Genomic DNA, 12,335 nt, shown 5'->3' with positions numbered 1-12,335 from the left:
CATTCGCAGATTTAAACAAAAAAAAAAAAAAAAAAAGACTGAGCAAAGTCATTGCTAGTAGAAATGACTTACAAGAAGTACTAAGGGCTGAAAAGTCTAATATCAGAGTCAAATACACAGGAAGAAATAAGAGCACCAGAGATGGTAAATATTTACATAAATATAAAAGACTGCAGAAAAATATAGAAAGCAATAATTGTAACACTGTATTGTAAAGTTTATAACATATATAATGTAATATATATGGCAATAATAGCACAATAGAGGAGAGATGAAATGGAACATTTTCCATTTCTACTCAGGAAATATTATAGCCAAATTTCCCCTCTATTTAACTAGAATTAGGTCAGTATTAACCTAACATGGATTTGATATGTTAAGATGCATATTGTAGTTCCTAGAGCAATCACCAAAAAAACTCCTAATAATACAGTTTAAAAATTGAGAGGAATCAAAATGGTACACAAAAAATGCTTGATTGACACAAAAGTAGTTGGTAAAAGAGGAACAAAGAAACAAACAAAAAAGACACCTAGGAAAAAATAATAAAATGGTACATGTAAATACCATCATATTGATAATTACATTAAAAACAAACAAACTGAGGACCCCAGAGACTGTCAGACTGGATAAAAAGCAGACTCAACAATATGCCATCTGCCAGAGACATTTTAAAGATCCTAAATTGGCTTGTAAGTAAAATAACAGAAAACGATATAACATATAAAGATAGTAAGAGAGCTATCACAGCTATAATATTATTAGGAAAAATAGACTTTAACAGAAGAAATACCACAGGGACAAAGAAGACCTCATGATGATAAATAGAAATATGAATAGAACAATTATGAATGTGTGCATATCTAACAGAGTCCCAAAATACAGCAAACAAAAATGGACAGAGTTAAAGGGTAAAATAGATAATTTAATTATACATGGAGATTTCAATATCTCATTCTCAATAATCAGATCATTAAACAATATGAATCATATGAATAGGAATTCATAGCTTTGTCAATGCATATAATTCATAGCATTGTCAATATATATGAATATTATTATTCACATCATATAATATGAACTAGAAATATAATAAAAGTTATCCAACATAAGAAAGAACATCTACCAAAAAAATCGATAGCAAACATTATACTTAATGCAGAAGGACTAAATGTTTTCCTACTGAGATTAGAAATATGGCAGGGGTACCCGCTCTTACCACTTTTATTCAACACTATACTGAAGGTTCCAGCCAGTGCAATAAGGCAAGAAAAAAAACTAATTCATCCACAATGGAAAGGAAGGAGTAAAATTATCTTTATTATCAGATAATTGATCCTATATGCAAAATACCCTAAACAAGCTACAAAAGAACTACTTAACAAATACATAAATTTAGATCACAGGACACAAGATCAATAAACAAAAGCCAATTAAATTTCTATATATTAGCAATGAACAATTTTAAAATGACATTAAGATAATTTCAATCACAATAGCATCAAAAGGGGAAAAACAAAGGGAAAAAAAGTAAGTACAAGACCTGAATACAGATTTCTCACATATGACAACAAAAGCATGGTCATAAAAAGAAAAAAATGTAATAAATTAGACTTCATCAAAATTTAAAACTTCTGATTTTAAAAAGATGATATTTTAAGAGTGAACAGACAACACTGGGAGGAAATATTTGCATATTATATATCTGACATAGGACTTAGCTCTGAAACATTTATAGCTCATTATAAAATAAACATCCCAATTTTTAAATGGGTAAAAGATTTGAATAAACATTTCACTAAACAAGACATGAAGAGTTAATAAGCACATGAAAGCATGCTTAATGTAATTAGTCACTGGCAAAATACAAATTTAAACCACCATGAGATAGCACTGCACACCCACTAGCATGGCTATAATCAGAAAAACTGAAAATGCCAAGTGTTGGCAAAGATATAGAGAAACTGGAATCCTCATGCATTGCCAGTAAATACGGCACAGACACAATGACAAATAGTTTGGCAGTTTCTTAATTAGTTAAACATGAGCTTATTATACAATACAGGCATCAATTCCACTTTTAATGTCACCCAAAAGAATAAAAACATTATGTCCATTCAAATACTTGAACATAAATGCTCACAACAGCATTATTTATAGGAGCCCAAACTGGATCCAGACCCAATTTTCATTAACTGGCAAGTAGATAAACAAAATACAGCATATCCACACAATAGAACAGTATTTTGCAATTAAAATGAATGAAAATGGATACATTCTATAGCAAGAATGAACTTTGGAAACATTTTACTAAGTGAAAGAAGTCAGGCACAAAAGATTGCATTGTATGATTCCACTTACATAAAATCTCCAGAAAAGGCAATCTATAGGGATGAAAACAAATCAGTGTGTGCCTGGTGCTAATGGTGGGAACAAAGATAGGCTGGAAAGGGACATGGAGGTCTTTCTGAGGTGACAACAATGATCTAAAACTGAATTTGGGGGATGGCTGTACAACTCCACACTCTGCTCAATATCACTGAATCGCACAATTATAGTCTGCTCTTCACTAGCGATTAGTTTGCCCATGACAGTCAAAATACGCATTTATTTGTGCTAAGCTAAAGAAATTAAACACATATTTTTGTTGTTTTTATGAAAACAAAATAAGAAATGTATGTAGGAGAAAGGTTAAATTTTACACTTATTTTCTACCATATCCACGATTTGCTTCCTTCCTGTTACTGCCCTACTTACAGCTCTCTCAGCAGAAGTAAAGGACGCCCTACGGAACTGGGGCTATAAAGCAGTGAGAAGCTCCTCTCACTAGGAACCTGTGGGGTCTCACAGATAATTCATTATCAACCACGAGGGGGCATTAGTGGTACTTCCCCAAACACAAGCTGATTCCAGCTCTCGCTTTTATTTTTATCAAAGGACTCTTGCTTCCTCACCTGGGGATGCTAACAGAGGTATCCCACAGATTTTTACACCATATTGATGCTATTCCTTGGTTCTCACTGGACCTAACAACACATATCAACATACAGTAACACATAAATATACACTTACCAAAAGAAATGTCCGGATTGTTCTTATTTTGTTGAGTTCAAGAAGTAATTTTTGTGCCTTCTCATGGTTACTACAATATTCATCATAGATACGAAACTTGTCTTTCTGTGAATTCATGTAAAAATAAATTAGTCATTTGATTCAGCATTCTGCAATTTTAACCTATGTGATACGCATAAAGAAGCTTCAGAGTGCTTACTACGTTTTAAGAGCTATACTGCGTGTATACAGCTATATATAAATTTTATTTATTTTCCTTGGCCCACGAAGAATAGCCTAAAAAGGGAGATAGACATATATCAGTTATACTCTGTCGTGAGGAATTCAAGTGGACAAATGAACCAAAGGGTGACAAAGCACAGAAAAGAGAGGGCTGAGCTTTGTCATGAGGATTCAGTTACAGCTTAAAAAGAGGAAGAAATCGGCCGGGCGCGGTGGCTCAAGCCTGTAATCCCAGCACTTTGGGAGGCCGAGGCGGGCGGATCACGAGGTCAGGAGATCGAGACCATCCTGGCTAACACGGTGAAACCCCGTCTCTACTAGAAAATACAAAAAACTAGCCGGGCGAGGTGGCGGGCACCTGTAGTCCCAGCTACTCGGAGGCTGAGGCAGGAGAATGGCGGTAAACTCGGGAGGCGGAGCTTGCAGTGAGCTGAGATCCGGCCACTGCACTCCAGCCCGGGCGACAGAGCCAGACTCCGTCTCAAAAAAAAAAAAAAAAGAGGAAGAAATTACATACATATTCTTGCTGTCATTTATGAAAACTGAATAAGGAATGTACGCAGAAGAAAGGTCAAACAATCTGAGCAAGGTCCAGGTATATAAATCCATGATTCCCAGGCAGGGAGAGGGAAGAAAGTCATTTAGGTGACGGCAAAAGCAAGTGCCAGATCATATAGAAATAGAGAAACACAGGACCCTGTGGTTCATATACACCAGCCTAGACAGTTGTGCTTAAGAGAGACACTAACAACCTGAAGAATATCTAGCAACAAGCAACTAAGAGAATGACAGACCCTGAAGACACTATATCTGAGAGGTTGTTTCAGAGAGTCATATTTGTAGGTATAGAAAAGTCAGGAAATCATGAATACTTTCAAACAGCGTTATGTTGTAAAGGACTGACAGTCCCATGTAGCTCCAAATATAAAACTAGGACCTTTAGGTGGATGTTGCAAGGGCAGTGATGGGCAGATTTTGGATCATCATAGAGATTTTCTAACAGAGCTGTCACTAAAGTAGGAACAAAATAAACAGCCTTCATAGATAAATAGGAGATATTCTTTTAAAACAAGCGGATTTGTACCATCATGATCTCTAAGCTCCCTTCTATTTGTAAGATTTTCTCAAAGTGCCTTATCATGAAAAGAGTACCAATAAAAGAAAGACACAAAAAATGTATTGATCAAATATTAGAACAAAAGTGTGCCCACTGAAATTTTAAAGGCACGCATTTAGAAACATTAAATGCTACTTTCTCTAACCAGCAGAAAATGTATTGAATCACTTATCTCAAGAAATGATACGAGCCAGAAAAATAAAATAAACTTCAGAAATAGTTTAGCTAAATTCAGGGATGACAGATTCATAAAGTGTTACTAAGGAAATGGATGTCAGGGTGCAAGATTCCCAGGCACAGCCCTGGACTGAGATAGCAACTACTCCAGCTGGCAGAAGATTCTGATTCTTTTGATTCTTTCGTGAAATAAAGCAGGCTTAAGTGAGTGGACACAAACACCCGTGGCTTCCAGCTGTGCCCAAGAAAAACACAGCTTGATCTTCCAATACCCCATGAGCCTCTCCTTTTAATATAATTATTTTTATGACATATTTTCTGATTATAAAAAGAACATAGAGCTTGCTCACTACATAAAGACAGATTTTGAAACTACTATCAAAACCTTTCTAAAAGACTAGATGGAAAATTAAAAACACACAAAATTTGATTTCTATGACTAAATACTCTTACACATTTTTAAACAAAACATTAATTGTCTAGCATTTTGATAAATACATGGATTTATACTGGTATTCTCAAAATTAGCATCAACGCAATGGTATAAATATCAACACTCTCTCTCTTTTTTTTTTTTTTTTGGTGTGAATGCCCTTTAGTTCTGAAAACAATTTTCAACACACAGGTGTCTTTTTATTTTGCAAATTAATTGCATAAATAATTTCAGGCATCATATATAAAGAGATGAAAATGATCATATAGGCACAGGATGTGTAATTTGAAACAACTGAATGCTGGCTGGTTATTGCATCTGCACTGCTCAGTACAATCTTCTGAGAAACCATCCTTGGGGAAAATTCCTGCTACTGGGTTTATTCAACTCCAGGTTTGTCACAAGTTGATTAACAAGGGAACATTCTGACTAATAAAAGGCTCATCGTGCCATTATAGGAGTGAGGATTTTCTGCCTCAAAAGAAAAATGCTCCATGTTTGAGAGAAACATAAAAATTCATTCATTATGAACAGCCTGAATATTCATTAGAATTCAAAGCTACAGAGGATGCGAAGAACTAACTTGTCGGGGAAAAGAAAAGGCTGTTTATTCTTCAGTAAAATGGATGATGTGAGGCACTCTCCCCTTTTCTGGCTCTAAGTGGAAGATTTCATTGGCCTTAAAAGACCCCAAACTTTTGCTGTCAGATTTTACTTCTAATATTAAATGCACACATACCACTATGCCAAGAGCTAAATCTTAAAATCTAGAGGGAAAGAACTTTAAAAATAAACAGAAATGTATCCTACAAAGTGAAGAAAGCAGGTTCCCACTTCTTGTTGAGCATTAGGTTCGGGGTGTAAGCATTCTTCTACGACTTTTAAGAATTCTTTATGTACTGCAAGGATGTCTTCAATGTTTGAGAACAACATCTGTAAATAAACAAATGTGTAAGTAAGCTCAGTAGTGAAGCAATTTTTTTAAGTCTATGATAGCATAGTATTCTCTCTCCAGCCCGAAAACTGCACATCCATGCCTTCCTCCCACCTTGCCAGCAGAGCCTCAATTTTGTCTGGACGTCTCCTCCACGCCGCTGACACAACTCTGGGAACCACGAGCCTGTGGCTGACTCTCAGGGCAAGGCCTCGGTTGCCCAATCCAAGCCAGGTATCCCACTCCCTGCTCAAGGCTGGGCTGCATGGAAACCAGCAGAGTTGCCAGCAGGCTTTTCTGGGAAGGGCATCTACACTCCTAAGAAGGGCACACCAGAATGGACAGTCCTCTTTACCCTCTGGAAGGTGCCACATGTAGAAGTAAAACCTGGGACAGCTTGCAGAGTCATTCTGCAGCCACAGGAAGAGCCAGCTTGAGCACAAAGCTGATAACCTGGGTGGCAGTGATTAGCTGGAGAGGATGTAGCGACCTTGCTGGCCTCTCTGGGTCACAGGTGCTAAACCTTCTCCTCTGTCTGGAGTCCCTGATGTGTGAGCAAAAGTGTCTTCAATTCAATTTGAGTAAGAGGTTTCTTTAGCTTACAATCAAAAGCAAGCTAACTAAAACATTCTCCTGGGAGGAAAATTTAAAAGTTAGGTATTTTACTCATGGGGAAATAGAGTCAGAAGAATCTTTAAAAATCCTTAGAATGTTCTGTATTTCCAGCAAAATAAAACAGTAAGTTAGCATCATAAATATCAGGAATAGTACATAAAATTTAAATGAATAATCATTATAGTATAATTAATTTTCATTTACCATCTTTTTTTTTTCCAAAACTGTTCACAATTTTCCTTCCTTGCAGTTTAAAATAAACGATTATATATCTGTTTCTGAATTAAGGATATTATGTGGAGTGAACCATTGAAATCTTTTGTTCTTTAGTGATCACAGAGACTGGAAGTCACGTTTGCCCACGCCCTGCCTTCCTGAGCCACCTCTAACAATCCTCTTATATGGTTCAGCTCCCTCCTTCTCAAAGACATTGAGGTTCTTAGCCTCCTATTTATTTATTTATTTATTTAGAGACAGAGTCTCGCTCTTATTGCCCAGGCTGGAATGCAATGGCGCAATCTCAGCTCATCACCACCTCCGCCTCCTGGGTTCAAGCGATTCTCCTGCCTCAGCCTCCAGAGTAGCTAGGATTACAGGCATGCGCCACCACAGCTGGCTAATTTTGTATTTTTAGTAGAGACAGGGTTTCTCCATGTTGGTCAGGCTGGTTTTGAACTCCTGAACTTGTGTGATCCTCCCACCTTGGCCTCCCAAAGTGCTGGGATTATAGGCGTAAGCCACCACACCCGGCCACCTCCAATTTATTTTTCTTCCTCTGTTCAAATGTTCCCAAGGCCTTGGTAAAAACAACAACAACAACAACAAAAAAAAAACTCTATGACTTCTCTGTCATCCTCTTAATCTCCCATCTCTTTTCCTAAGTCCTATTTCTCCTTTTTAAAATTATTACCAATACAACTGATGGGCACAGTAACTTGTAGTGGAACTGCCAATCAACTGAAGGGCTGTGAAGTACTGTGAAGTACCATGGCCCCAGTAAAATTTATCTATAGGAAACTCATGCTCAGGTTGAGGGCCAATTGTACCTCCTCACCTTCACTGTTTCTTCTGTCACATTTTTGTCAACTTTTGATGCTGCACACTGGTTCATTCGGTGTAAGAATGCCTGCATGAAACAAGAAGACATTATGAAGTTAACATTAGGTTAATAAAATGACTGGGTGTTGAGCAGAATTAAACTAATTTTTTTACAACAAACCAAAGTGTAAAAATCAATTTATTGAGTATAATTGTTTTGTTGTAACACAGAAACCCTTGTGCATTGCTGCTCCTATCTGGGAATTACACTTCCTTTACAATGTTGGGATAGGGCCAGAAATCATCAAGTATATGTAAATTAAATTTATCCATCAGGATCTCAAAGTTGTGAAGTAAGCATTTAGAGTCAGATGTTTCCTAAACTTCTAAGACTTGCAAAGCACAAGAAGACCAAAATTTAATGGAAAATGGCATTTCTAATAAAACAACAAAAGGGCCAGAGATTCTGAAGTGATCCTCTTTGAAATTAGAGATAGATAGATAGAAGATAGGTAGGTAGGTTGGGTGACTGATTGATAAAATAGATGATTGATAGATAGATAGATAGATAGATAGATAGATAGATAGATAGACATCCCTGCCACTGTTTCCCAGGAAGACACTTCAAGAAGGAATGAAAGAATTTCCTTTCCCCTCTATCGCCCACCCCCAGCCTTTTAAGAAGCCAGAATTCAAATTTCTGGGTTCAGGTCCGGGCTCTCCGTACCTCTATGGTAGGCAAATAAGCCCTTTAGTAATTCAAAGATTTGGACTCTTCTCAGTGGTCATTAAGTTTTGACCAATGGCTAAATAGACTATTATTTTCAGAAAGAAAAAAAAAGAGTAGAATAATTTCATTATATTGAGCCTCGAAAAAGAAAGTTTAGGGGAGAAAAAGGAGAAAATAATTTCCATCTAGCAAATTTGGTTTATGTCCTCAAGACACCATCTATTATCACCCTCAGGACATGGCTAAGAAGAGTATAAAATGGTACAACATTTCAGAGGGCAACTTGACAATATATCTCAAAATTTGAAATGGGTATTTCCAGCCAGTATGGTGGCTCACATCTATAATCCTAGCGCTTTGGGAGTTCCAGGCAGGATCCTGGAGTCCAGGAGTTTGAGGTCAGCCTCGGCAACACAGCAAGACCTTGTCTTTACAAAGACTGTTAAAGTTTGCTAGGTGTGGTGGCACACACCTGTAGTCCTAGTTACTTAAGAGGCTGAGATGGGAGGATCACTTGAGCCCAGGAGTTTGAGGCTGCAGGGAGCCATGATCACACTCACCACTGTACTCCAGCCTGGGTGACAGAGTAAGATCCTTTCTCAAAAGATAAAAATAAAAATAAATGGGCATTTTCTTGACCCAGCAATACTACTTCTAGGACTTTGTTCTATGAAAAATATTCAAACAAGGGGATTCATTGTATTTATTACCAAAGTGGAAAAATTGGAAACAATCTAAATGACCATCAATAAAAGAGTCATTAAACATATTATGATATATTCAAATTATAGACTACTATAGCAAAAGTGCAATCATAAATGGAATGTGATGAAAACTATATATACACGTACATGTGTATATGACAGATGTCTATAAAATGTTGCCTGTTGAAAAAAATTATTAAGTGGCATATTTGCTACATACATACCTATATGCAGATGCATAAGAATATATACAGATATACAAATGGATAATATCGGTGTGTGATAATATTGAGAAAACAGCAGGTGGCATTTCCCAAAATGCAATGGGTAGTTCACGTTAGGTAATGGGAAATTGACCTTTGTACACTTTCTAATTTTTGTAGTCTTTAGCTATAAGCATGTTACAACTTATATCAAAAGAGGAACAAGACTATTTAAAATAAACCAAATGAGCCACAAGATCTCACCCCTAGCATGAACTTCAGAACCACATTTATTCCTGATTCAACCAGTTCATGTTTCAGATTCTGTAACTACTATGTCAGACCAGAAGGAACAGACTCAATTCTTCAACATCAGCTGAAATAAATAAAATGAATATGTATTGGATGTCACTCCAATTTGTCTATTGGGAACAAGTGATATAATTTTTGAACTCTTATCTAAAATTAATGATAATTGGTGAAAAAATTAGAATTTTCTAACTTTAAGTTCTCAGGTTATTAGTATTATTATGTTTAACTTTTTGCTTTAGTTTTGTTTTTCTGGAATATTTTCCACATACTCATTGCAAAAGTGTTCTTTATATCATTCCATTTACTCTTAAAATAACATGGTGGTTTATTTGCCTACTTTACATAGTTTACATTTTGTATTGACCACATAGTAAACAGGTAACTTCTCGTGCAAGCAAAGCTTAAACTTCACCTCTACATTTGTAAACCTTTTCTTCGTAAACTGAACTCAGTCACATTCTGAAATGGATAAATTAAAGTGAGGAAGCAGTAACAATGAATCAAAATATGAGTTAGAAGGGAACATACAAACTAAGAAAGTAAACCATGTCTTTATCTGGTTTTTTATCTTCTTATCCTCTGTGACAATATGGAACTTTTTGTTTAACTGTATATGAAAGGAAATCTGGAACTTGTTAGCATTTCTGACCAAGCATTTCTTTTTCCCAAAGTCCTCATTTTATACAACAGTGAAGGCAGATTTTAGATGTTTGCTGAGAACGCAAAATCATGAAAACTGTTTGACATTTTTTATAAGAGGTTTAAATCTTCCTTCCTAAAGCTAGGAATAAATAGGTAATTTCAAAATCACCCTTTAACGACCAGTATCTATAGTGTCCTTTCAGACTCTGTTAATTGGCACATTTAATCCCTTCTTATATCAATCAAGGAAGCATTAGTAGCCTAGTCACAAAAAAACATGAAGGATTCTATACATTGTTTTATCTCTGCATTCATTCCCACTTGTTCAAAATTTCATCAGAATCAGATAATATTCATCTTGACACACATATATTTGAAATCAAGCTGTGGGAAATAGCTTTTTATGCTAGTGGGTTTCAAATTTTTTCTTGTGTTTAAGACTTGGAGAGTTTCTTCCAAATGCAGATTCCTATCCCCAGAAGTCTAACTCAGTAGATTAATTTAGGACCCAGAAATCTGCATTTTGAGCAGGACCTCTAGGTGATTCTGATGTAGTTGGTCCAGAGATCATCTTCTGATGAACATTTCTTTATGTTTATTCTTTCAAAGACTAAAAATAAAAAAAAAAAAGCAGACTTTGAGAAATAAATGAGTCTTAATAGGAATATCGGGTTTACTTGTTTCACTTTGACTTTCAACTCAATGTCAAACAGTGGTTGTTTCTATACAACATACTCTCACCCAACAACTTGGGATGCTGGTACCCTGAAGAGGACATGCCTCCCACCCATGAAAATCACAGTCAAGGCTGCATTTAACTGGTCGCAATAATCTCTGAAGGGTAGGGAGATGCAGACACAACACAGATGAGTCAAAGACAGGCTAAGTTGCGTTCAGAGGAAGTGAGGCTCTCCTAGATGCCCCTCCCAGGACCTGTCAGCTTGCATGTGTGTGAGCATGTGCTCCATTCACCAGCATTCCTCTAACAATGGCTCCACAAAAAATATTCCTAGATTTCACTCTAGTCATGGGCTTTTTCCCAGAGTACTCTTTATTTTCTCTTTAACTTGCCCCATATTATCTTGTATTTTTGGTAAATGCATATGATAAATATTATCCACCAATTAAAGTTTAATAAAGCTAAAAATGTCACAAATTTGCTATCAAGAATCAAAAGGAAGAAACTCATTAAGATGAAATAGGAAGATGACAGCAATCTCCTTTATCCGTGTCTGCCCATTTGTGCTGTTACTAGTTGAAAAGTAAAGCAAAGCTCATCATGGGCTTTATTCTCAGAATGCATTTTCCTATTTTATGATTTCAACATAGAAAATGATCCCTTTCAACATATTTTTGCCCTTTCCACTCTTTTCATCAATCCAGGCACACACAGATCACTCTCAAAAGTCCTGCAGATTTTAACAATTTCTACTTTTAATTCTATATACCCAATGCCAATCTGATTTTCGTATCATACAGCACTAAATCTTATTACTCCAACAAATATTCTACATTCAAAATCCTGAATGTAGACTATTTAGCAGCACCCCGTCACCTTAAAGATTTGGCTATTTAATATGGATACAGATAGATAAATTGTATATATAAAGGTGAAATAGGAAAAATTTAAGAGGGACCCCACCGTTGCAGGAAAAAAGACTGTACTAATTTCATGAAAATAAATGAGAAAAAAACAATAAGGATAAATATTTTCCTTTTACCCTTTAACTTAAAACAATATTATCACATCACAGTTCTCTGGAAGATAAGGGCTTTGTCTGGTCCTAGTAAATGAAAGAAGTTTGTCATTTGGGTTTGCATGAACACCTGGTTGGTACTGGCATCAATGGAATGGAGAAGACTGAAAGTGAAGAAGGTTTTGGGGTGGGAGAATTGAGTTTGCTCTGGACCTGTTGGGTCTCAGATTTCTATTGGGCGCCAATGTGGAGATCATGAGTAGGGGGTTAGCCATTCCAACATGAAGTTCTAAGGGAGGGATCAGGGCTTACAGTAAAAAGCCCTGATTGTCACTGGCACAAAGATGTAACTCAGGGAAAGCATATAGAGAGAGAATAAATGACCAGCCCTAGTCCATTGGAGACAGTGGGGAGATGGGGAAGGCAAAAGGCACAAGGA

The 12,335-nt window shown here is 36.4% G+C and overlaps 1 protein-coding gene across 2 annotated transcripts in view; it reads right to left on the bottom strand.

The window, feature by feature from the left end:
* The window catches only part of PREX2 (phosphatidylinositol-3,4,5-trisphosphate dependent Rac exchange factor 2), a 296,781-nt gene that overhangs the window by 228,440 nt on the left and 56,006 nt on the right, over window positions 1–12,335 (bottom strand). For both annotated transcript variants that reach the window (XM_033202634.1, XM_033202635.1), the window contains exons 2-4: window positions 7,625–7,696; window positions 5,832–5,954; window positions 3,073–3,177 (exon numbers count right to left, since the gene is read on the bottom strand). In XM_033202634.1, coding sequence (XP_033058525.1) covers window positions 3,073–3,177; window positions 5,832–5,954; window positions 7,625–7,696 — 300 coding nt within the window. The remainder of the gene's footprint in view (window positions 1–3,072; window positions 3,178–5,831; window positions 5,955–7,624; window positions 7,697–12,335) is intronic.

The sequence above is a fragment of the Trachypithecus francoisi genome, unplaced genomic scaffold (assembly GCF_009764315.1).
Source record: "Trachypithecus francoisi isolate TF-2019V2 unplaced genomic scaffold, Tfra_2.0 Lachesis_group7, whole genome shotgun sequence".
NCBI lineage: Eukaryota > Metazoa > Chordata > Mammalia > Primates > Cercopithecidae > Trachypithecus > Trachypithecus francoisi.
This window is presented reverse-complemented; position numbering and strand designations above follow the sequence as displayed.